Genomic DNA, 26,864 nt, shown 5'->3' on the forward strand with positions numbered 1-26,864 from the left:
AGTTCCTTGATGCTTCTGGTCCGTTTGTTCCAGGAGCCTCTTGGTGCTTTGTGCTTTGGCATCAGAGGGATTCCATCCTGGAGTTAAACTTGCTCAGGGGTCGAGTCTGCACACGTGGGGAGCAAACCAACCTCCTGTCCAACTCTCCGATAATCACTGAGTGAGAGAAAGCAAGCTGCCGCAGTGCAAAGAGGAAAACCATCATGGCGGAGAGAAAAGGAAAATAAATTCCACGTGGGGATTACAGCACGTTAATAAAGCAGTATTCATAGTCGGCAAAGATTAAATTCTTGTTTATACAGTGAGCTTTAACAAGCAGCATTTAAGTAAATGAGAAACCCCCATCTATCTGTGGTTCCTGGGTCTCCGTGTGCATGATCACCTGTGGGGCTTTGCAGACGTTCAGCCTTTACCCTAGATTTAACTGAACCAGAATATACTGATTTGTGTAACTGGCTCCTAGTAATTGAGTCGACTAAAGGAGAACTGGCTGCAGGCTTTTAGCTTTATTAAGGAGTGAATTTTAGGTTCCTGGGGAGGCTTTCTTTTTGATACACTAATGGGAAATGATTACCTGATTCAGGAAGCTCTCGTCTCTCCCAAGGCTCCGGACGCACCTTCCTCCAGAAGGACAGGTGACTCGTCCTTAGCTGCTTCCTCAGTTTTCACCCTCTCCAACCAAAATATTACCTGGCCGTGCGCGTCTGTGTCTTAAACACGTGTCCTTTACCTTGGCTGTTCGTTTGTGTCAGTGTCTGGGTGTGAGTCTACGTGCTTTCCTTGCCTCTTAGGAGGTGCTGGGCAGCCTCACCCCCTCAGGGAATGCACCTGGGTTGTTGCTCTGGGGTTCCCTGCTGTGGCTGAATTTTGCTCTGAGAAGTTTATGAGCAGCTGCTGCTCATTGCCCGGCACTGAGCCCTGGGAGGGGTGCTCTGTGTGGACGGCGGGGGGGGGGGTGCCATGGTCAGGGACGGGTTACCCGTCTAGACTGTGTGCAGAAGTGCTGTCGGGGTGTGATCTGTCGTCGGGCAAGAGCAGGCACTGGGTCCGAGTGCCGGGAAAACAAATCGCCGGGTGGTTTTCTTAAAAGCTCTCCGTCAACGGATGGGATGGTGGCTGTACCTGGACACCCCCAAGACAGAGGCTCTTTGCGTTGTAGGCAAAGGGTGCCTTACAACTAAATGCAAGTTTGCTTTTAAAAGTAGGAGACGGTCTTTTGTTTTGAATTTGGGAACTCTCAGTGAGACAGATACTACTCATCTTAGTTTTCCTCATTAAAAAGGAAACATTGATAACATTGTCTTTTTGTATAAATTAAACTAGGCCTTTCAAAATGAAATAATTGTGAACTTTTATAAACAGTTGAAAGCCATTAGATTTTCAAATAGTTTTACCTTGTTAAAAATTCATGCCAACTGTTTCCACTCACAGTCCCATCCCTCACCTTGTTATTGGCATCAAAGGACACGCCTCTTTCATACTGATAGCTGAATGTTTACAGTTCTCTAAGTTCAGGAGAGACTTCTGAACTGTGAGTGTCCTTTGATTGTGACTTTAGTCTTAAGTCTGTCCTAAGGAGCAGACCCCTCAGGGAGGCAGCGCTGTTTCGTCCCTGCAGCTTTGGCGGCCCTGTCTCCCCCGCCCAGACCTCTGGCTGCTTTGGGCCTGGCATCCCACAGGCACAGGACTGTGGAACAATGTCCACCGTGTGTACACTCAGCTCCAGGTGCTGGTAACCCTGTTAGGTGCTGGCGTTACGTATTTTTAAAATGGCAAATGTTATCATGACCACTTCTTTAAAAATTTGAAAACTTGGCTTGGCATTAATTCCTAGTCGGCAGCCAGCGCTGTCCTTCCTGGGGTGCGTGTGTGGGTGAGGCCAGGCCCACCGCGCACACAGGTCTGGGAAACCATGGTGGGCCTGGGAACTGACCTGGTTTGAAAGGTTCAGGTGGGATCCTGTGGAGGGTTGGGAAGTGACTCCTGAGTAGAGTGGGCCAGAAACAGCAGGGGTGTTTGCACCAAGTGGAGGCTTTTAGGGGAAGGAGCTGACAGATGTCGTGGCTGGTGCTGGGGTAGAGATCTGTGAGTGGGGTCTCACCTCTCGGTTCTGTGGGAGGATATCTAACCTCTGGTTTCCTGATGAGGGGACCCAGAGGGCAGATTTCCAAGTCTGTTCGGTGCTGGACGTCAGGGAAGCACCCGGCTCCCTAGAGCAGAGGTAGGTAGGTGGTGGTTGGGGCTTGGGAACCAGAAAGCTGGTCCAGGCGGGCGGTGAGGAGGGTCCTGGAGAACGGGCCCCTGGGGACCCCAAGGTGTAAAGGGCAGGTGGGAGATGAAGCGTCTGCACAGAGGTCTGAGGAGGGGCCGGGAGAGCCCCATGTTTTATTGAAAATTACATCCACTTCCTTAAAGCACTGGAGGCCGAGGGAAGTTGGAAGGTGACACCACCACTGGCCATCAGGACTGAAGACCAAACCTGAAAACGCCCCTGGTCCCAGTGGTCAGAAAGGCCTGTGGTGACGTGAGCGGGAGCAGCTGGGTGGCGTGAGGAACAGGGGCAGGCGACAAGGGGGCCGAACCCCGTGTTCCGGGCGGCACTGCTGGGCCAGGTGAAGCCCCGGGGAAAGACGGCCCCGCGCAGTTGGCAGCAGGAGGCGCGCAGTGTTTCGACTGTGCTGGTGCCTTGTAAAGTTTAAAGCAAGACGTTCACTTTTTTGCTGAGCGAGTTAATTTGGCTTCTCTCAAATTCTGATTGATGCATCTGCTGTTTTTCACTTGGCTCACTTAACAAGCAGACGGATTAATTAGGAGGTTTTTACATTTTTGGCACCGCCGCTGCTCCTGCTGCAGCGATCTTTCTGGTTCTCCCGCTCTCATCCCAGAGCAAGCACAGACAGGTGTTTCTGCAGCTGAACTCTTTCCTGTGCAGAGGATTCTTTGCACAAAATAAGGCGCACATTTTCTTTGCAAACTCTTGGCCAGGCCGGTGGTTCTCCTTCCTGGCCGGTTCTTCTCCAGCCCCGCCAGTGAAGGCGGAGCGTCTGGGCGGCCTTCGGACCTCGGTGCTCTGGGGGCGGGTCCCTGTGCTGCCTGGACCGAGAGCCCGCCCACCTTGGCGCCACGGGCTGCTCTCGGGTCCTTCCTGGGCCCGCGGCCCCTCCCGGCTCGGCTCGCCCTCCTCCCTCCCGGGCTCTTGGCTGAAGCCCCGCAGCTCCCGAAGCCCGCGGAGGGCGACTCCCGTCCAGGGCCTTGCGGAGGCCGCCCGAGCCTCTCCCAGCCGTGGGTCCGGTGGCCTTGCTGTTCAGCCCAGTGTGAGCCTTTGACATTTTAATCGCGGACGTAAAAGCTCGCTCTTGGGTTTTATTGGGGACTCAGTGCAGTGTCGCGACCTCGTAAACCGCCGGCTCCCCGCCCGCCACTCTCACAGCTGCGCGCTTCTCAGGTTCTTGGGTGTTTCTTTACTTTCTTCTGATTTATGACCCACGTTTAACTCCTCCACCAGAATAGTCTTTCTCCATCACTGCAGCTCTGGTTCTGGTTTGGAGTCAAAGTCCAAGCCGAGACCAGGAAAGACACCACGCTCGCGGGAGGGTCCAGCCGCACCGCCCCCACCCCCCCGCCTCGGCTCCCGCCTCCCCCGGCCGCCTGCAGCTCGCTGCAAACGTCGACTGGTTTCTTTGCTGCCAGGCGCGGGTGCCGAGCAGGGGGAGGGTTTGGAGTTGACAGATCCCAGGATTAAAGCAAGTCTGGGTTCACTGAGTATATCCCGTCCCATCCCAGGCCCGAATCCTCCTCTTTCCTGTTTGGGAAAGGCAGCCCCATGCAAACATTTCCACATCCAGGTCTTTGATTCCAGTTTTTACATCACAGGATAGACCTCAGTTTAGCCCAAGTGGAGAGTTCCACCCAGGGTTTCTTAGGCCAAGCCTCTTGAAAATGAAGATAAAGCTGTGGTCAGAAGTCTGGAGGCACCTTCTGGTCACCGCAGTAACACCTGCCTTTGTGAGACAGACTGGAAGCAAGATAATTTGGGATCAACAATTTGATATTTTATCTTAAATTTTACAAAAGATTCCTTTTTGAGCAATGACGGAAAACATGATTGTTCATTTTGCTTTGTACGTTAGGACGTAAAAATTCAAAGATGACTCCCTCATTGTCATCCAAATCTCTGTCCATTTCATTTTGGAAAAGTAGGATTTTTTTTTTTTTAACCTGTACTTAGCAAAGACGGGCTCAGCTGAGTTAACTCCTGTAATGATCCAGGAGACACTGATCTTCACACCACGGCTTGGGGCGGTTTTGTGAGGGCGAAAGGCGGGCAGTCAAGTTCCTGCAGAAAGACTGGGTATTTTCATTCACTCCTGCAGCAGTTTCTGGAGTGGGAGGACGCAGTGGAGGGCGCAAGTAAGGGGCTAGACTTGAGGGTCCCTGCAGCGCCCCCGGAGGAAGGAGGGGTGTGGCCCGATCACCCCTCTTCCACAGGGGGAAGTAACCGCACTGGGACCAGCCCAGCTCTCTTTACTGGACTTTCAGACACTAACAGCTTCCCCTGGGAATCAGATTGCTTAAGTGCTTTCCCTCTTTGTGTTCTACACGAAGCCATTCTTTTTTCCTCCAGACCAGAGGAAAATAATTGCAGTGGCTCGGTTTTACAGCGTGTTAATTTAGTTCCCCAGTGAATAAAGTTGAAGGCTGAAGGCCAAGCAGTTTACTCAAACAGGAGGCTGGGACTCCTGCCAAGACAGTGGGGTGGCTTCCAGGCCAGCCGTGCTGTGTTCGGAGCTACAGGTGGACTCACGGGGCAGGGAGGCCTATCTCGTCTCGGCCAGCACTGAGCATCCCTGCCCTTGGCATAGGGCTTCCCCGCCTCTGGGGTCCCTGTACAACCCGGCAGCCCAGGGAGCCACAAGGGAGCCCTCCTGTTGAGGGCAGGAAAAGCCGCGGCAGGAGGCCCTGCTCAGGATGGGCTCTGACTCCTTCGTGTCCCTGCAGCACAACGCGGTCAGCCACCCATCCTCCTGGGGGAGTTGGGAGACCCTCTGGGATCTCGGGATGGACCATCTGTTAGAAGTCCCTCACAGACGGGGTGCCTGTGTGACATGCTATCCCAGCTGGGTGCACGGAGACAGGATAAACTGGGACTGTCCTGGGCCACCTGGGACATACAGTCACTCCGTGTGTTTAGACCATCACAATTTTAACTGTGCCATTTAAGTTATAGGAAGAATGTAAACTGCTAAAGCAAACAACTACAAGGAATACCCTAGAGATGTGAGTCAGGCTGATGGTGTTTTAAAGGGATTAGGTCTCCACTTTCAAAGGGGTGGGTGGGCTTGGCTTGGGGGTGGGGCTGGCACATACCAAGAGGCAAGAGGCATTCTTAAGGCATCCAGAACGTGGACAGGGAAAGGCTGCTTATGATTCGTTCTGAACTGAGACGGGAATCCAGAAGAGTGAGACTGCGGGCCGCTATGTTCCAGTCGAAACATATCTCGTCTTGTGGGTTGGGATGTTTGCCAGACACACGTGGATCAGTCCAGGAGACAAGTGTGCAAGGCCTGTGCCTTTGCGAACTGGATGCTGGGCGGGAACCTGCTGGAACAGTCAGGGGTTTCACAAGGACAAATGAAAGAATGGGCTTGAAAATGGGGGTGTCAGAGGTGTGACGATGGAGCTGTGAGATTTTGCCCCCATTGGACAAAGTAAATGCAAATTACTCCAGGATAAAAGACCTGATCCCCTGGGAAGATGAGGGCAGACGCCCCTGAGCCTTGGCCCCCTGGAGGCCCTACCGGGGGGCTGGGTAGAGGCAGAAGCCTGGGCAAAGGGTAGAGGATGTGCCCAGCCAGCCCAGGGTCTTCCAGACCCAGCAAGAGCAGGCCCTGCCCCTGCACCTAGTGGGGCGAGGACCCCAAAGGATGAGGAGGTAGAGTGCTGGGTCTTTTCTGTCAGAGGCCACATCAGAGGAGTCTCCCTGTTCCACCTGGGGCCTCCGTGGGCTGCACGAGGGTGAATCCCAGATTAGAGGCTCTTAACTGGGGTGAGAAACCCTTTGGGCACCTAAAGAAAGATGTGGACCCTCTCTCCAGAAAACTACACATTCAAAACAAAAAGAAGATTCTGCGTACCTTCTGCAGGGTTCCCAGACCCCCAGGAGTCCACACAGTGGCCCAGGACTCCCTGGGCCCAGGTGGGGATTCCAGCCTGCGAGGGGACGAGCGCCTGGGGCCCGTGTGCCCTGCGCCCTGTGTGGACAGCCGCTGAAAATTCCGGAGCGGGAAGCCTGGATGGTCAGATAGAAAAAGGCTGGTTATTGTTTTCACTGAGCCAGATTATCCTAACCGCCAGCAGCAGCCAGCGTTATTCCCTATTTTTCCACATAAGGAATCAAGAAAAAGAGGTACAAGAAGGCACTACAGAGGTGTGAAGGGAGAGAGAGGCGCACAGGCAGCGCTGCGAAGGGCGGGCCTGGGGAGTGCTTCTCCGGGGGCAGGAAGGGGGTGCCGGGCCTGGTCCCCACGCGACATGTGTCGTGCAGCTCTTTCGGAGGTGCCCTTGCACCGAGGTGACTTCTCTCAAACTGAGCCTGGGGGGTCTCCAGTGTGCGCTCGGAGCCCGGCCCACCGGCCCACCGGCCCTACTTCAGCACGACTCAGCCGCTGAGTCCCCCCAACAGGGGTGGCCACGCAGAAAGGGCCCCTTTCTGATTCCTTTAAAGGGGCTGGTGGCAGGGCCAGTCATCAGGAGAAAACTGTGTTAGGGACTCCTTAATGAATCCACAAAAGATGAGGTTGGTTGGCAAACAAGGGGACTTCATCCTAGACTGTACTTCTTACGGCATCTCTGAGCCCGGTGGGGCTCTCCCCACACTGAAAGCTCAGAAAACTTGTGGCGGGAGTTAGGGGTGTGTGTGTGTGAGACAGAAACCCAGCTGAAAGTTCCGTAAGTGAAACAGCGATGTCATGGAAGGATGCTCACAGGATGTCACAGGGTGGACAGCCAAGCTTTATGGAAGACAGGCCTGACGCTGGACTCGGGGACAGGATGGACCCAGGGCCCGGAAGGCAGCCAGAACAATCTTCTTCTGTTTCCCTCTGTGCAGCAGCTTTTTCCTTTAAGTCTTCCCCTGTGAACAGGGACGTAGGACTTGGCCCGCAGTGAGTGCACAGTGACAACCTCACAGCCCTGTGGCTCCAGGAGAGAGTTCTGGGGGGAGAGCTGTCGGCCCCAGTGCCACCCCGGCAGCCTCTTCTGTGAAAACAGTGCCTTCGAGCCAGTTAGTGGCACGTTGCTGTTTTTCCACTGCTCTCTGACGTCTCCGAGCTGGCGAGCTGCCCACAGCGTCAGAGTCCGGTGTCACTGGCAGGGGCTCAGGCTTACCTGGTGTGCACGTCCTCCGGCTGGAAGGTCACGGAGTCAGTGGTGGCCGCTGCCACCCGAACCTTCTTCAGGAAACTAACCTCATTTCCATCCTTAGAGAAAACCTATGTCTTTATAGATATTTTATCAAATCACCTCCCTTAAACATGTTCTGGTGATCTTAATGGTTTTCAAGTTTAGGCAGTTTGTACTTTAGCAAACTATTTCCAAGCCCTGAGCAAATGACAGATTTAAAAAAGAACACTCAGCCAACGGTGACAGTTCAGTCAAAACGAACAGCACAAGAAAGTGGGACCCAGTGTCATCAGTTCCTAAAAACCTTGCCTGCGTGTTCTCTGGAAATTCTATCCGCTGGGGATGTATTTCTACCAAACCACCTTTACTTAGACCTTATTACCTATGTCCTTGTGCATTTAGGCTTATTTTTTTTTCTAGATACACATAACATATGCACATACATACAATTAAGATTAACCCCACGCTATTCCTAGCCAGCTAGCTCAATACCAGGCTGGTTTTTTTCTCCCCACACACTGGCATCCTGCTACCGAAACACTCAGTAAGTGATGTGCTCTTTGGTCAAAGTAACACAGTTAAGTCTTAATTCTTACACATTAGTTCACTCATGTTCCTTCAAAATCATACATTTGCCTGACTGCTAGAAAGCACTGTTCAGTTTGCTCCCCAGGAAATTAAACTTTGCAGTGATGAAGGGAAAAATAACCCATAAAATACCCACATCTGTTTTGTCTCCTTTAACACAGTATTTGTTTAAACAATGTAGCACAACATTTATTTTAAATTTAATTTTTTTTTTTACTAAGGCACATGACATATAGAAATACTGAGGTACAAAATGCAAATTTCTGCATAAGATTTTTAAAATAATCATTTTGGAAATAAAGGTAAACATCATCTTCCAGAGGATTCAGCTTTTAGCTTGTTTTTTCTTTTGGACCAGTTCAACCAGCAGCTTGTATCTAGCAATACAGTCTTCCTGGAGAGAGAGAGAGAGGAGAGGGGACAGTTACTCCCACAGTCAGCGTGACCCTTGTGTGGTGAGCCAGCCTGCCTGCCCGGCGCAGACAAGGGCTCTCCTGTCCCCCTGGGGGCTCCCGGCTGAGCTGGGCAGGAGGTGTGCAGGGCACGGGGGGTGGGGGGGACTGGTGGCTGCAGTCTGTGGTGCAGAGGCGGTTACTGTGAGCATGACCTCACGCTCACCAGTGGTATTTAGCATCTTATCATTTCACTATTTCATCACAGCACGTTACTTCAGAGAAACCAAAAACCTTGAGGCCAGGCATCAACAGTATTAACCTCCTTTGGCTTTGCCTCCCCCAGGGCCCTTCCAGCGGTGAGGGGTGGGGCTTGGAGTGCAACCAGTCCTCCCTCTGGCCCGTCCCAGCCCCATGGAGGTCGGCCGGCCTGCCAGGCTGCAGAGGTGCCAGCTCAGACCCCAGCTGCCGGTCGCTGTCACCCCTTGGGGTGGGGACCCCTGGATTAAGCAGGGGAGGGGCCTCACTGCTCTCCTATTTATCACAAGACACTATCTAGAATCCACTTCCATTTCTGTTCAAAAATACCCCAGTGGCACTGTAAGCCTTCACCAACGTAAGGTCAAACGCAAACTGGTTTCTGCTCCGCGGCAGGTGACTTTATCAGCTGCCCTGAAAGAGAACAGTGTTCCCTGTCTGCAGTTTCTGAGAGAATCTTCTAATAAGGAAGGGCCTCCTCTGCATCCCCAGAGCACCCACCTAAAATGTCAGCCTCTCCCTAACAGCCCTGCTGCAGGCTGGGGCGCCCAGGGCTGGACACCGAGCACGCGGGGCCCAGCACCCCACTGGGGGAGGCGCCAGGCCGGCCAGGAGCCCGGGCCGCGTGGGCCTTGGGCAGAGGCTCTGCCTTCAGGGCCAGGACTCCCAGTGACTTGCGGGCCACTTCCAGGGAGCCCCACCATAGTGGATGAGCGGCAGGCAAGCTCCCCAGACCTGGCTCTAACGTCAAGGCCTAAAGGGTGTGTCTGCAGGACCGTGAAAGTGCAAAACCTTCCACGTGAAACAGGAAGGTCTCCAAACCCCAGGCCACAGTTTCTGAGTGTCCCATCCCTAGGAATCCAGGGTTCCAGCTCTTTCACCTGAAGCCAGTGTCAGTGTCATACATGTAAATGCCTGTGTCCTGACAGATGCTGGAGAAATTCAGGGGAAATGCCTTGGCAGGACAGTGAGAGAGGGTGGGAGGGTCTGTGTTTCTCAAATAGATCAACTGTTAATGGTTTATTTTTCTCCCCAGGAATTCTCAACTTCATCATTTTAAAGTAGGTGATAGAAAACTAGACCTGTACACATGGGGACATTCATGGTCACGAGCTAGATTTCCCAACAGTGAATCTCAATTTTAAAAAAGTAAGAATGTAAATGAACGTCAGCATGCCCACAGGCCACTGCGGGACAGGCAGAGAAGGCAGGAGAGACTAGTTCTCTTGATTTCTCCATGTTCCTGGTGCCTCAGATGAAGGAAAGAAGCCCAGGAGACTGTGTCAGGAAAGGCCTGGGTTGAAAAGATCACACCATGAGGCCCTACAGCTCAGGACTGCTGGAGCGAGAGACGGAGGCAGGGTCCAGGCTGACCTTCCACGGGGATGCCCGTCTTCCCTCCCGTCTGAGCTGTTATCTGGAAACTGTCGGCAGATGTATTTAAGCAAATAAGTGCAAACAGGGAGGAAAGTCTATTGTAAGTAAACAGTCAAGGCTACAGAGACAAGCTGGATCCTGACACCAGTCAACCTCTTGCTGACCATCCCCCCAGCACCACCTCCGGCCTCTGGTCAACAGGTGCCCCTGGTATGTCCAGATGAAGCGACACTCAGGGCTGGGGACCGTGGTAACACCGTCTGCCACGCGCGCCCCCTGGTTAAGGCCTGGGGAACTGCTAAGAGGGCCTGTAATTCTGAGAAAGCTGCGGACCCACCGCTGACGAGCCCGGGCCCCCTTGGCCCTCCAGGCCCTGAGGACGCTGCCCCTGCTGCTCTCAGACTGTCCCCCCGCGGAGCCAACGCTCCAGAAGGTTGGCCGGGTTGTTGCCAGGCAAGTTGACCGTTCTATGCGTGGGCTTTTCGCTGAGTCTGTATAATGGTTAAAGTCAGACTCGACCTCGTTTACACTAACCCATCGCGGCACCGATGCGCACGCCATCGGGAGACCTCCTGGGCGGTAACCGGTAACGACCGGGGGCAGCTGCAGACAGACAGACAGACAGGGGCGCCGGGAGGAGGGCGGGCTGGAACCGGCCGCAGCCCCGCTTCTAGAGCTGGGGCCGGGCCTTCCTCCTCGGCGTCACCCACCTTACTCTTGGACGGGACACACTTGGCTATCTTGTCCCAGCGGTCAGAGGATCCCTTTGGGTACTGCTGCAATGCTAGTTCCAGAAGTTTCTGCTGGTTCTGAGTCCAGGGCTCCTCTGCAGCCCGCGCTCGCTCCCTCTTCGGGCTCTCCTCGTCACTGGACTCGTTCTGTTCTGACAGGTCGAAGTCCTTCTGCCTCTTGCCTCGGACCTTCTCCTCCGGTTCCGCCTTTGTGGCTGCCTCCGGGAGCCGCGCTGGCCTCCGCCTCCGGGGCCGGCTGTCCGCGCCCGTGGCCTCCACCTCCCGCTCCTCCTCGCCCTCCTCCTCCGCGCCCTCCTCCTCCGCCTGCTCGCCCTCTTCTCTCCGGGTGATGATGTCATCCGGCAAGGTGGCAGCGGGCCTGCTGGGCCTGGAGTTCTGGGCTGTTGCCCTCAGTTCAGAGAGTCTGACCATTCCTGCGAGGAAGGACATACAGCAGGTCAGTTCAGGGGGCAAGAGTGACAGAGGCTGCCCCAACGCAGCAGCCGGTGGGCTAGGCGTTTTGCATGTATTGTTTTACTTATTTTTCACACTATTCTAGAGAGATAGGTATCAACTATCTTAACTTTACGGAGGAGGAAAGTCAGCCTCAGAAAACAGCAGAGGTGGAGTTTGAACCCGGTTCTGTCTGATTCCATGTCTGTCCTTCCCTCCACTCTGAGGATTAGTGAGTGTTTACAGTCAGACTGTGATCAGAGGATGCAAAGTTCTCTTTGGGAAGGGACACCCGGGCTACTTTCTAGGTGAGGAAGGATGCAGTTCAGAACCCAGAGTTGTTATTAATTCCACGAGCACAGAGTGACCGTGCTGGCCTCCTGCGCTGGGGACACTTGCTCTCTGCGTCAAGCCCCCTCTCCTCCCTCCCCCCACCCCCCACCGGTGCTGCGCTCGACAGAAAAGGGCAAACAAACGGCCCCTCCCAGCGACAGGTGTCATCTCAGAGACCCCCTTACCCGATCTCCTCACACACTGGGGACACCTCGATGCTCTGGTAAGATCTGTCTGCGCCCACCCCACACTGCCGTTTCGAGAACACACTTCTGGAGACTGTCTTGGGGGAGCTTCTTTCTCAAAACACTCATTGCCCGTTTCTGCGTCCACACCCAGACCAGTAGCCGTATTGGTAGGAAAGCAATCTGGAACTGCCCTCTTCCCCAGAGCCCTTCCGGGCAGACGTTTCAGATCGCACGGTTTGCTGGTCCCTGGCTGGTACAGGGACCTGCATGTAAGTGGAGCAGGAAGGTTAGGAGGCATTTTCTTACTTCCTGGTTCCAAGCAGACAGTACGGGGACGCTAACAAAATTCTAGTTAGTCTTGGAGGAAACGGATTTCGAGAAACACAGACTCTTGGGGAAGATGCTGGGTGCCTCCTGATGGACACTGGGTGTGCGGTGGTGACCCGCCACCAACACTTGAGAAGAACAGGTTTTACAGTTCTGCAAACTTACTAAATACATCTTAGCAGCACTACATGTGCAGGGCTGGGTTAGCCTGCTGGTGCCTGCAATTCAGCGCCTTTTAGGGAGATGACCAGTAGAGTCCACTGGGCAAAACAATTTGACTATCGTATTAAAAGAAGTTGTTATAAAAAAGGGATTTACTTTAAGATTAACGGGAATGACGTGGGTGTTCACTCACCTGGGGAGCAGGTAACTGAATCCTTCAGCTGCTTGGCTTTGGTTGTCACCTGTTTCAAAATACAAAAGCAGAGAAAATCTTACTTTCCACATGTCTCTTGTGGGTCAAGGGACCTAATTTATATACGGTCCGATGAATGAATAGGGTTTTCTGAATCTTAGGCCTGGATGGACCTTCAGCCATCAGTTCAATCCATTTTTTTTAACCAACAAGGAAATCAAAGCCCAGAGAGTAAATGAATTGCTCCAAAATATCCATCTAATCAAGTGGCAGAGTCAGAATGAGAACTCAGGTCACCTGATTACTTCTGGTTCAGGACAGTGGCATTATCCAAGGTGCCTCTAAAGATATACTAGTTTTGAAATCACTATACACACAGGCGATGTTTTTTACTTAGAATTTCCTGGAAGAAAGTATCTTTCAGCCACTCTTGCCTTCTGAGACTAACTGCATTCTGCCAATGGAATGTGTATCTCTCCAAATAACCTTGCTTTTACTTAAAAAAAAAAAAAAAAAAAAAACTTCACTGGAGAATATTATACCAATGAGTATTATGAACAGTGAGGAAATATACTCTTAAGCTAATGATGTTATTATTAAAGTATTTCTTTTCCTTGCATCCCAGAAAGAAATTCTAAGAGCACATAAGACACTAGAGGAAGGACCTTGTGGTGGACTTGGGCAGCTGGACCCAAGAACTGTGAGACATTTATAAACACAAGTGTGGAGCCACAGAAATAATTCTGTTCTCTTTCCATTACATAAATGGTATCATATTATCTTACCCTATAGCTTGCTTTTTAAAAATTTTACAATGTCTTGGAGATCTACAGATAGAGTTCCCTTTTAAAAACTGAGATAAAATTTACACAGAACGGAATGTACAGATTTAAATGTACATTTCAGTAAGTTTTGACCCCAAAAAAGATCCATGTGACCAACATTCTAATCAAATTATGGAACATTCCTGTTACCCCAAAAAGTTCCCTGTGCCCCTAAGCCCATCTCTACCCTCCTGTAGACAACCACTGTTCTGATTTCTATTATATGTTTTAAACAGGAGATCAAAATTAATTTAAAAAATTAAAAGTGGATAGTTAATTGCCCCAATGCATTTATTAAACAAGGCATCCTTTATGTAAAATCTTAACTTTATTAAAATTACTTTCCATTGTATACATGGGCTATTTTTCTATACTTTGTATTCCATGTCATTAATCCATGTAAATTCTTGAACCAGTACTTCACTGCTTTAATGAAATTTCAGAGTAAAACCTCAGAAAGCATGCTTGTGAAGAGCTCAGAGCTACAGCTCATGTTCAGTCTTGGTTCCACCTCTTACTAGCTGGGTAACCTGGAGCATTTCCAATCCTTTCTCTGTTTCGCGTGTGACCCTCCATAATATGTGGATAAAACTAGTAATACCTTTGTCTGTTAGGGATGTGTTAAGTTGGAAATAACTCTTAGCATGATACCTAGCAGATATTAAAGGCTCAGTGAATATTACCGGTTATAACTGATGTGGATCATTTGTTTTCCATTCACAGAAAGGGCAGAATCAGAGGAAATATTTAAAGCTGCTTAGAAACGCTCTTCAATTTTATTCCCTACCTTCCTCTCTATGAATGACCCTGCTTCTTATTTTATGGAAAAAAAAATAGTTTATCCAACATGAGCTTCCTTGACTTTCAACTTTCCCAACTCAAATTTTTTTTTTGCATCACCATATATCTTTCCCACATTTTATCTCAATTCAAAGAAACCATCTTCCTTCCTCTTGAATCCTTACTGAACTGTGTCCCATCCATTACTTTGCTTTGCTTTTGTCTGCAGCTTCTCCCTGTCCCTCAGATACATCTCATACACTTTCACACCTTCAAGGTGGTTTTCTGCTCTGGAAGACTGTCTTCCTTGGAGGTGTCTTTTCCATCCCACGGTTGCCTCTCCCTTTCTGTGGACGCTCCTTCCCTGGCCTTCACTGGCCCCCGCTACGCACTCCTCCCTGTGCTCCATGATACAGTTCTCTTCAACATTCTGTCTTTGCCTTTCATACGTTCTTTCCCCTTTGGTATCTCACACCATCTGTTCAGTGAAACTTAAGAAAGAAATGATTAATCTATATCCCTGGCCCCCGACTCTGCCTTGGCATGCCAGTCTCAAAGAAATTGACCACATGACAACGGGTCATCAGATCTGAAAAGGACTTCATCTGTGTAACAATAAGTTTTCTATGTGCCAGACATTGTTCTAAATAAGATGTGTGTGTACACATACTCCTCAGCAGCCATATTACATAGGTATATAATTATCCCTATTTTACAGAATTCTGAGGCCCAGAGAGAATAGGTCCACAATTAAAAGGCCAATGAGTAGCTGAACCCAGGCAAGTCAGGCTCTAAAATATTTGTTCTTGACCACTTTAACATACTGCCTTTTGAATCCAAATGTCTTTATTTTATAGGTGAGGAAATAGGCCAAGTTCTCTTTGTGCTATACAGTTGTCCCTCGGTCTCCCTGGGGACTGGGTTCCAGGACCCTCCTCGAGGATGCTCAAGTTCCTTATCTAAAATAACGTAGTACTGGGAGACAGCTCAGTGGTAGAGTGCCTGCCTAGCATGCACAAGGTCCTGAGTTCAATCCCCAGTGCCTCCACTTAAAAAAATAAGTGAATAAATAAACCTCTTTCCCTAAGAAAAAAAAAAGAAAAAAGAAAAAAAAATGACATAGTATTTGCATATAACCTAGGCATATCCTCTTGTATATTTTAAATCATCTCTAGATTACTTACGATACCTAATACAATGTAAATGCTGTTTAAGTAGTTGCCCATGTGGGGCAAATTCAAGTTTCACTTTTTGGAACTTTCTGAACTTTTTTCCCCCAAGTATTTCCCATCTGAGGTTGGTTGAATCTGCAGATGCGGTGCCGACTACCACGTGGTTCCCTCTCCAACTGCCATGAAGTCTCTTATGTAGAGGTCTCCTAGCTCCTCAAACTAACAGAGCCCAAGCTAAGCTCATCACCTTCTCTGCTCTTCCTTCCTCTTCTTAGTGGTAGTTCTATCTTCCCAGTCACCCAGGCTCGAAACCAGATAATCAGCTTTTGGACATTTTTCCTCCCTCCCCAGTCAGCCACCATGCTCCTCACAAGATTGGTGCCACCTGTTCCCTTCTCTGTCAGATCTCCACTTCCTGTGTTGTCCTCCAGTCTCACCTGACTGAATTCATACAACAGCATTCTAACTGTTCCACAACTTACTTACTAGTAGTTCCTATAGAACAACATCCCTAAGGCAGAGTTCTATTCAAATATCTTTGACGGCCCATCAATGACAATAAAGTGTTCAATTCTCACCTCGATGTGCAAGGTAACCCACAGTCTGATCTGTTCTCTTTCCTGTACGCATCCTTCCTTCCAGCAAACTAAAACAATTAACGCCCCCCAGATGGTCAGAAATTCCCTACCCTGCAGTCTTGGACACTGTTAACATTTGTCAGAAGTGATTTTCCTTTCTTCATCAAACCTCTGTTTAAGTATCTATCCATCCAGAGCAAAACCATCCTTCAGGGTACTCTCAACTGTGACTTTCCTCTTGAAGACTTCCCTAATGTCCACTACCAGGGCTACCAATTCTGGTGACAATTCTCCCCCATCTCAATTTCTACTGTATATTTTTTAAAATTTTATATTTTTACATTATCATGCAATAAAATTACCCTTTTCTCTTTCATTGTACAGTTCTATGAATTTTAACACATAGGTTCAGGTAACTATAGGATATACAACCTATGTATAGGAAATGGAATCATTCTTGTTTTTTCTTCTGCATCTTGTTTTCTTATTTAACAAAATATTTTGGAGATTATTCCAGAATAGTATACAAAGACTTCCCTTATTCTTTTTCTTTTTTAAATAGCTTAACTGAGAAATAATTCGCATACTGTACAATTCAGTGGTTTTCAGTATATTCAAATATGTGAGACCATCAGGATGGCCCACTTTTGAGTATTTTCATCACTTCAGAAAGAACTGCTGTCCCCTTTAGCTACCATTCTCCCTCCTCATCCCACCCCATCCCTTGTCACGCACTAAACACCACAAATCTACTTTCTGTCTTTGTAGATTTCCCTATTCTCAACTTATGTGAACAGAATCCTATAATATGTGAATTTTTGTGGCTGGCTTCTTTCACGTAGGGTAACGTTTTCCAGGTTCATCGAAGTTGCAGGCATGTATCACTACTTCATTCCTTTTTATTGAGGAATAATATTCCATTGTATGGATTTTTCACATTTTGTTTATTCATGTTATCAGTTGGTAAGTGTTTGTGTTGTTTCCATCTTTTGGCTCTTATGAATAATGCTGCTATAAATATTTGTGTGTAAGTTTTTGTGTGGGCATGTTTTCATTTATCTTGAGTATATACCTAGGAGTGGAAGTGCTAAGTCAAATGGTGACTCTATGTTTAACTTTTTGAGGAACTGCCAGACTGTTTTCCACCGTGGCTGCACCATTTTACATTCACATCAGCAGTATATGAGGCTTCTGATTTTGCTACGTCTTTCATAAAACTTGTTATTATCCGTTGTTTGGTCTTACTGCACATCCCAGTGGGTGTGAAGTGGTATCTTGTGGTTTTGATTTGCATTTCCCTAGTGACTAACGATACTGAACTTTTTTTCATGTGTTTATTAGTGATCTGTATATCTTCTCTGGAGAAATGTCCATTTCAATCCTTTGTCCGTTTTTCACCTGGGTGATTTGTCTTCGTTACTGAGTTGTAAGGGCTCTTTATATATTCTGGATGAAAGTCCTTCATCAGATAAAGATTGGAAAATATTTCCTCTCCTTCTGTGGGTTGTCCTTTCACTTTCTTACTGGTGTCCTGTGAAGCATCAAAGTTTAATTTTGATGATGTCCAAAATTTTTTTTTTTTTTTTTTTGGTTGCTTGGACTTTCGGTATCATATCTAAGCCCTTTTGCCAAATCCAAAGTCATCAAGATTTGCCCTTCTACTTTCTCCTGAGAGGTGTACAGCTTCAGCGCTTACTTTTAGGGGACTGCTGCAATCTTGACAAGGTTAAATCTTCTGATCCATGAACAGGCCCATGATCCACTTATCTAGATCTTCTTTAGTAGTGTTTTATAGTTTTCCAAGCCCAAGTTTGTACTTCTTTTGTTAAATTTATTCCCAAGTTATTGTATTCTTTTTGATACTATTGTGAATGAAATTACTACTTTCATTTTCAGGTTGTTCATTGCAGGGATGTCAAAATAAAATATTTTTGTTTATATAAAATCATGTCATCTGCAAGTAGGGAGAGTTTATTTCTTTCTTTTCAATTATATTTCTTTTTCTTGCCTAACCGCCCTGGCTAGAACCTCCATGACAGTGTTGAATAGAAGTGGTGAGATCAGACATCCTTGCCTTGTTCCTGATCTTAGCAGGAAGACATCCGCTCTTTCCCCTGTAAGCATGGTGTTACCTGTGGGGTCTTAGTAGATGTTCTTGGTCAGGTCGAGGCACTTCCCTTTTGTTCCTAATCTGTTGAGTGTTTTTATCATGCAAGGGCATTGGATTTTGTCAAGTGCTGCTTTTGAGATGATCTTGTTTTCTGTTCTACTGATATGATGAATTTACATTAACTGATTTTCAGCTATTGAATCAACTTTGCATTCTTGCGATAACCCTCCTTGATTAGGGTATGTAATTATTTTTATAAGCTGCTGGATTTGGTATGCTATATTTTGTTGAGAATTTTTGCATGTATATTCATAAATATTAGTCTATAGTTTTCTTCTCATGTCTTTTGTTTGGTGTTAGGGTAATACTGGCTTCATAAAATGTGTTGGGAAGTATTTGCCCTCTTTTATTTTTTGAAAGGTGTGTGGAATTTTGGTATTAATTCTTCTTTGAATGTTTGGAAGAATTCAGTGGTGAAGTCATCTGGGCCCGGCTTTTCTTTGTGACTAGGTCTTTAACTTTTTAAATTACTAATTCAATCTCTTTACCTGTTTTAGGTCTATTTCAATTGTCTATTTCTTCTTGATTCAGTTTTACTAGTTAATGTCCTTCTAGGAATTTGTCCATTTCATCTATATCTATTAGAAAAACAGGTATCTGATTTCTTAGCTTACACTTGTTCATAGTATTCCCTTACAGTCCTTTTTATTTCTGTAAGGTTGGTAGTGATGTGCCTTTTTTTCATTTCTGATTCTATTAACTTGAGTCCTTTTTCTTTGTTGTCAATCTATTTAAATGTCAATTTTATTGATATTTTCAAAGAATCAGCTTTTTGATTTACTGATTTTTCTCCATTGCTTTTCTAGTCTCTATTAAGTTCTGCTCTACTTTTTATGATTTCCTTTCTTCTGCTTTAAGTATAGTTTATAGTTTCCAGTGTCTTAGGGTGGAAGTTTAGATTACTGGTTTGAGATCGTTGTTCTTTCTTAATAAAGGCACTTCCAGCGATAAATGTCCCTCTCTGACCACATTAGCTGCATTCCTTAAATTTCAGTGTGTTGTGTCTTTATTTTCATTTATCTTTAAGAATTTTAATTCCCTTTGTGATTTTTTCTTTCTTTGACTCATTGGTCTTTTAATTCAGAAATCTATTGATTTTCCCAGTTTTGTTCCCTGCTACTGATTTCTAATCTCATTCTTTTGGGAACAGAGAATGTATGCTGTATTACTTCTGTCTTTTACAACTTGTCTAATAGCCTACCGTATGGCCTGTCCTGGAATATGTTCCATGTTTGCTTGAGGAATCTATGTTCTGTTGTTGTTGGGTGAAGTTTTCTAGAGAGATCTGTCAGGTCTAGCCAGTTTATCACATTGTTCAAGTCTTCCTTGCTGATCTTCTGTCTCGTGGTTCTATCCATCATTGAAAGTGTAGGCACTGAAATTTCCAACTATTATTGTCGAATCATCTATCTCTCTCTTCATTTATGTCAGTTTTGCTATATCTGCTTTGATGCTCTACTATTAGATGCATATGCTTGTGACTTACATTTTCCTGGAGTGGCCTTTTGATGATTATAAAATGTTCCTCTTTATCTCTAGTAACTTTTTTGTTTTCAAGTCTATTTTGTCTAACATTAGTATACCCACTCCAGCTTCCTTATGGTTGCTATTTGCACAATGTATCTTTTTTTCCATCCTTTTATTTCCATCTCTGATTCTAAAGTGTGTCTCCTGTGGACCACACAGGGATCATGATTAATTATCCTGATAATCTCTCTTTTGATTGGATTGTTTAATCCACTTACATTTAAAGTTGTTATTGGTATAGTTGAGACTGGTTTCTTTTAACTTTTTAAATGTCTTTTTTTTTGTTCCTCTGTTCCTCTATTACTGCTAAGTATTTTCTAATGTAACATTTTAATTTTATGATTTGTTTACTGTACTTTGAGGTTTATTTTTTAGACGTTGTTTTAGGGCTTATAATATACATCTTAACTTACGAGAATCAGCTTCAGATTTATACCACCTTAATTCTAGTGATGCACAGAAACATTAATTCTATGTAGCTCTATTCCCTTTCCCCCTATGTTGTGGTATGACCATTATACATACTTTATCTATTCACGTTACAAACCCAGTAATACATTCTCATAATTACTACTTAGCCATCTGCAGTAGTTTACTCAGCCCACACAGCTTTGCTCCCACCCATCCTCTTTGTGCTGTTATTGGCAAATATATTACACAAATATTACCCTTCTGTTACAGGCCCAGCAATAATATCACATATCTATTATTTTATGCAATTGTTTCTTAACTCAGCTTTAACTCGTTATCTTATGGAATAGGGGCTCTATGATCAAATCTGGGACATAGGGGTTAGGCTGGAGTGAATGAAAAAGTCTAAAATAGGTTTCATTCCTTTCAGTGAAAACACTGATGAGAGTAACAGAAAATTAACTTAGCAAAATGAAAATTATATTCCATAGGATACAGTTAGGATCAGAGGATAGTTTCACAGTGGCGTATCTCTACTCAACATACTGAGGAATTTTCTAATTTTCTAAGCTAGATAAAGTGTATACTCATTCCTGACATCCTCAGATAACTCAGAAAACAAATGCTGACTACTAGGGATAACCTCAGGTGGTTTTTTTCCAAATTCTGGCTGACCTGATGACATTTTAGCTATTCTGTTAATATGTTATGTAACTATGGAGTCCATTACAGTTGACCCTCGAATAACACAGGTTAGAACTGCGCAGATCCACTTACATGTGGAGTTTTTTCAATAAATATGTACCAAAGTACTACACGGCCCATGGCTGGTTGAGTCCAAGGGTGCAGAACTGTGGACCCAGAGGGCCGACTGTAAAGTTATGAGGATTTCTGACTGTGCAGGGGATTGGTGCCCTCAACCCCCTCATTGTTCAAGGACCAACTGTATTTTCATTCAGTTGTATTTAACTTTGGCCAGCTTTTTGCTGAATCTAGCACTCATTATAACCAGAAACTACTGTAGCTTTCCAACAAAAAGGGCACACCTAAACATGAAATAAAACACCTGAAAAATGTTTCCAACTGGTAGAAAGCAGTGATATTCATTCTTATTATTTCTCCAATGTCTTTAACTTTTTCTCTGGATTCTCTGTCTGGATAGAAAATACAAGAAATAACAATGTTCATCTTAATCATTATCGAAGAGGGCCTTCCATTAACTTTCTGAATAATGCTTTATAAGTAATGCAGGTGGCCATTTACTGGGAGGAAATACTAATAACAGACAGTAGTGTAGTTTTGCAGATATTTTTAGTCTATCAGCAAGGTATTGTATTGTAAGAACCCAACATATATTCACCCACTTTCCTCTTATTTTAATGGGATCCTCACATTTTTAGCAAAAGGAAGCAATTTTAAATTGCATTAATTCTTATCAACATCAGCTCAAGGGTCACCAGTCTACTGACTTGCTTCGTCTCTAAGCTATACATATAAGAAAGAGTTAAGCAAATAATTCAGGGTAATAAAATAAACCCCTACAATAAAGTATGGTGCCAGACCACAGATTATACTGTGAGAAACCAGTTCCTTTATGAAAAAAAATCCATAGTATTCAAAGTGAATGTCACTGTAACTAGTGTATTGGATCTAGACTTTAAAAAGAAGATAAATCCTCTTGGTGTAAGATACAGGGTTCTGATGAGTGAGTGCAAATTACAAACTCAGTATATTAGTAATATAGGACACTAAATAAGATCTAGAAAAAACTTCTATGAATGGTAAATGGGAGATATATATATAGAGAGAGAGAAGTTTTCATGTAATCTGCAAGTATGTTTTGCTTGACTGAATCATGGAGGAAGATGAACAAGTATTCAGTTAGCAATTAATGAGACTTTGAGAAGTTCTGTAGTTCAAATATTCAAAGGACATCTGAGAAAGCAGCTGCTTATAGTGCTCCCTGGAGTTACAGCTCCATGAACTGGCTAGTGTCTTGGGACATGAAAAACTCTGCTCTCAAATTTATCCCCCTTTGGCCCAGAATCTCAGAAAACTTTGAATGGTATTTGATCTAGGCATGACAGACAATACTGCTGTCCTATATGCAGGGTTAAAAATCAAGTCTTTGCTTAACCAGTAGGACAGTGCGCCTTAAATAAGAGTCAAACAACCTGGGTTCTTAGTCCCAGGCTTCTGTTAACTAGCTCTGTCGCCTTGAACAAATGTTACCTCTTTCTAGAACTCACATCTGCAATAAAAGTGATTATTATAGTGATTTACAATTGTGTAATGGCTCACATTAACAAAGTATTTTCATAATGCGATCACATTTCACCCTCTAGCTATGCTGTGAAATTCATATCACAGACTAAGACACTGAAGCTCAGAGTGACATGGGACCTGCAAAATCACACAGCCCATAAATGGTAGGGTTAAGGATTTTCTTTTAAATTCTGTTCTCTTTCCACTATACTTCTTTAGCCATAAAATAAAATACTGCATTAATGGTTTCTTTTTTAGTTCAAATATCCTGTGATGACTTGATGTGACATTATTAAAGAATTATCTTTCAAGTCAAAGCCTGACTTAGCGTATCACCATGCTGAGAACAGTGGTGTATATATGACATAGTCTCACCCACCTCAGGGAGCTTCCAATCTGGTTATTTCCTTGCATACTCATTCAACAGATTTCAGGTTAATGAGGACTATGCTTATAAGAAAGAAAATTATTGTTTATTGTTTTGAAAAAGTCTTTTACTTCTAAATCAGTATTGGCTGAATTAAGACAAGAGCAATCCAAAACATTGTGAATTGACAGTTTGGGAGTTTGGCCTCACCTCTTAAGGCCAATTCTGTATGACTTCCCTTGAGTTACTGTCAGTCACCAACTAGGTGAACTTAGTAAAGATTCAAGCCCGTTGTACTCTGATTTCTCCACTGTGTGTCAGAGATCTGCAGTAATACCCGTCACCCTGCCGACATGTGAGGGGTCTAAGAATACAGCAGGCTGGGTGGGTATCTTGTTCTTCCCTCTCCAAAACTCTGTTTTCTCCTCCTTAAGGGGCATCCTCTGTGGAAGAAAACTAAACCAGATAAAGGGAGGACATTTTCTGGACAAGGGTCTGCGCATGGCTGTTATTCCTTTGCTAGAACATTCAAATTAGCCCTCAAGGCTCTTTGACAGGGGAATATATAGGCAGGCAAAAATATTAATAGATGGCTGTAGAAATCCTCTAATAAAGCTGTCTTTGTTGAAGGGACAGTCTGGAAAGTGTTTCAGGTAGAGGTGGAGCACTCCCACTGCCCTCCTGGGCCTAGGTGTCAGCTGCCCGTGCCACACTGGTTTGATTACTGTAGCTTTATAACATATTTTGCAATCAGGACATGTGATGTCGCCAAGCTTTATTCTTTCTCAAGATTGTTTTGGCTATTTGGGGTCCTTTGTGGTCCCATACAAATTTTAGGATTGTTTTTCCTATATTAGTAAATCAGCAAAGCTTTTACTATTAAAAAAAATAAAAAGGATGAGGTAGGGCCATATATATTGACATGGAAAGATACTAAAGGTCAAATATTTTTTCTTTAAATTTTTAAAAGTAGTTTTAAAAATCAAAGTAAAAAATGTACATAGCTAAAAAAAAAAAAAAAAATCACCAGTTTACAACAAGGGCTTCTATGAAAAGCCATGTACCCTACCCCCAGAGGCACTCATTTCTGGTCACAGTTCTGATGCTTACAAGTACATATAACTAAACAATATGCTTTTGGTGTATTACATCCTGAATTCAACCTCTTTTCCCACCTCTGCCAATAACCCCGGTCCACACTACCATCATCTTTTGCAAGGATAACTGAAATAGCCTCATAGCCTGCCTTCCTGCTTCCACACATCTCCTGCCACAGCATCTTCCTCCAAAAGCAGTCAGAATGACCCTTTTAGATCTTGCACTTCTTTGCTCAGAATCTTCTAGTGCTTTCTCATTTCAGAGTAAAATCCAAAATCTTCACCTTCGCCAATGAGGTCACAGTGGTCTGTTCCTCCACTAGCTCTTGGCCTCATCCACTCTAATCCTCTCCTGGTCAGACACATCATGAGCTCCTTGCTGGGCTCTGCACGCCCCAAGCATGCTCCTGCCTCAGAGCCCCTGTACATGCCGTCTGGGATGCTCTTTCTCAGATAACCTTGCTCCCTCACTTGCTTTGTGTCTCTGCTCAAACATCACCTCTTCGAGAGGACTTTCCTGAGAATCCTATTTTAAATCGCAACTCCCTGCAGTCTCTAACCTCTTACTCTGCTTTATCTTTCTTCACTGCACTTGTCATGCTCTACAATTTTTCTTTCACTCCACACGTTCGGGTTTTTTCCATCGTGCTTCTCTGCTGTTCTTTTGGGCAATTGTCTTTGCCTGCATGGTTGCAGCTTAGTTGCAGGCAAACTGGTATTCCAGCTCCGCGGAAGGGAAGAGTGAGGAAGAGCCCCTAGCAACACACATTACTTCAGTTATGTTCCTCTGAGAAGAAATTAGTAACCTACCCTGAGCAGAGCCTGGGGGGCGTGGAAGTGCAGTGTTTCTGGGCAAATATGTGCCTGACCACAGATCTATTACCAGAGAAGGGGAGAACATATTTTGAGGGACAAGTTGCCATAGTCTTCCACAGTTTGTTGATCTAAAATACTGGAGAACCATCTGTAAAATATGTAAAATGTTTGGACTATGAAAAACTGTTGTGGAAGATCTTGCATAGTCATGATCTGGTTCTCCCTGTGGAGACAAGTACTATGCTGTGCTCACACTTTTGGTGTCACTTAAAGGAGAATGTTCTCTGTATCTAATTCTTTTGTCCTTTGCATCATTCTACTTTTCAGCACACAGGCAGACCTCATTTTTCTGTGCTTTGTGTTACTGTGCTTAACAGATACTGCGGGTTTTTTAGAAATTGAAGGTTTGTGGCAACTCCGTGTCAAGAAAGTCTACCAGTGCCATTTTTCCAACAGCATTTGCTCATCTCGTGTCTCTGTTACATCTTGATAATTCTGATGATATTGTAAACCTTTTCATTATTATATTTGTCATGGTGGTGTGTGATCAGTGATCTTTAATGTTACTACTGCACAAAAATTAAGACACTCGGGGAGGGTAGAGTTCAGTGGTAGAGTACGTGCTTATTAGCATGCATGAGGTTATGGGTTCAATCCCCAGTACATCCTTTAAAATAAAAAAAATTTTTTTTTTTTTACTTTTGTTGATTTTGGGGGGGTAATTAGTTTTTTTATTTAAAATTAAAAAAATTAAGACACTGAAGGCTCAGATGATGGTTAGCATTTTTTAGTAATAAATTTTTAAAATTAAAGCATGTCCATCTTTGGACGTGATGCTACTGCACACTTAACAGACTACACGACAGCATAAGCGTAACTTTAAGATGCACTGGGAAACCAAACAATTCATGGGAGTCGGTTTATTGCAATAGTTGCTTTATTTCAGTGGTCTGGAACTGAATCTGTAGTATCCGAGGTATGCCTGAACTTAAATTTGGACTGTGCCTCTTTTGAATGGTTTTCTGTTGTTTGAGGAGCGTCTAGCTGACTTTTGTTCACGTACGTACATTTCTGCTGTTGCTCTCACCCAGTCCTTTGCTCTCCTACTCCGCCGTGGAGTGACCGGCTAGATCACTGTGGGGTCTTGGAAATTCTGTTCACTGGGCTGCATCCACTATTCGTGGACTCCTCGTTGTTGATTTATTCCTTGTTTGCTGGAGTGCAGTCTCGGGAGTATGAGTATGAGTCCTTCCCCTGTGTAAGTACCACACGCTTGGTCTGTTCTAGGTTCAGAACCATCTCTCCTTGAACTGTGAAGGCATCGTTCCCTGGTCTCCCAGAATCTAGTGTTGCTAAGCAATCTGCTGTCACTCTGACCTGCCTTACCTTGGAGGTTTCTTCTCCCTAGAAGCTTTAAAGATCTTCTGTGGAGTCAGTGTTCATGAATTTCCCAGGATTGTTTCCATGTATTCTACTTGACTGTGGAAGGCTCTTATAAGAGATTTATAAGAGACCACCTTGTAAGTTTCCAGGTGTTTCTTCACCCTGGAAAACCTCCTTGTGTTATTTACTGAATAATGCTCTTGTGTCTGTTTTCTGTCTAGCTGGAACTTTTAAAGTAAGATTTTGATCTCTTGGACTGATTCCATGTATTCCTTATCTTTTTTAATAAGTATTTTAAAATTACTTGTCTCTTTATTCTGCTCTCTCAGAGGTTTTCCTGATGATAACTTTCAACCATTCTACTTATTTGAATACTTATTTTTCTGGTTTTTAAAATAGCATCCTTTCCTTTTGTCTTAATTCAGGAGTCTCTTGACCCTCTAGATGTTGGAAGGCAGGTATAATAAACTGATTCTGGAAGCCTGGTATAACCCTACCTACAGATACCCAATTAACAAAACACCAAAAGTTCTATAGTAATTTAAAGATACATAAATGCAAGAATTCTAAATAAATGAACAAATAAAATCTAGCTGTTTATTAAACTTGGTTATATATTACTAATCTTTTATCTTGGAAATACAAAAAGGGTACCTTGACAAGATATTCATCCTCAAGCCATATGAGACAATTATATGATCAAGTCAAGGGATGTTAAAAAACATTGTTAAAATTTCACATCTGTTCCTGAACATAACAAATTTGAATTGGAAAAATTAAATTGAAGGACATTTCCCTAGTATAAGTAGTCTCATATCAATGACAAATACTAAAATTAATGGCTAAACATTAGGTTTTCTTATTAAAATGTTGAGCAAAAAGTCTTCACTAATCACTATTACTGTAATATAACATTTCTTTGGAATTGTTAGCTAATACAATCAAGTAAGATAACAAAATATGATATAAAGTAAATGGTAAAGTATTATTTTCAAGAAGGTAGAACTATCGATCCTAAAATTCTTATGAATTAACACAACTCTATCTGAAATAAGACCAGTAAGTAAGGAG

General features: G+C 45.0%; 1 protein-coding gene across 1 annotated transcript in view; it reads right to left on the reverse strand.

The window, feature by feature from the left end:
- Window positions 1–8,152: 8,152 nt before the first annotated feature.
- DNAJC1 (DnaJ heat shock protein family (Hsp40) member C1) overlaps window positions 8,153–26,864 on the reverse strand; it is a 149,599-nt gene continuing 130,887 nt past the window's right edge. Inside the window, exons 10-12 of the mRNA XM_032473809.1 lie at window positions 12,404–12,452; window positions 10,727–11,181; window positions 8,153–8,383 (exon numbers count right to left, since the gene is read on the reverse strand). Coding sequence (XP_032329700.1) covers window positions 8,315–8,383; window positions 10,727–11,181; window positions 12,404–12,452 — 573 coding nt within the window. The 3' untranslated portion in view covers window positions 8,153–8,314. The remainder of the gene's footprint in view (window positions 8,384–10,726; window positions 11,182–12,403; window positions 12,453–26,864) is intronic.

Source organism: Camelus ferus, chromosome 35 (genome assembly GCF_009834535.1).
Source record: "Camelus ferus isolate YT-003-E chromosome 35, BCGSAC_Cfer_1.0, whole genome shotgun sequence".
Taxonomy (NCBI): Eukaryota; Metazoa; Chordata; class Mammalia; order Artiodactyla; family Camelidae; genus Camelus; species Camelus ferus.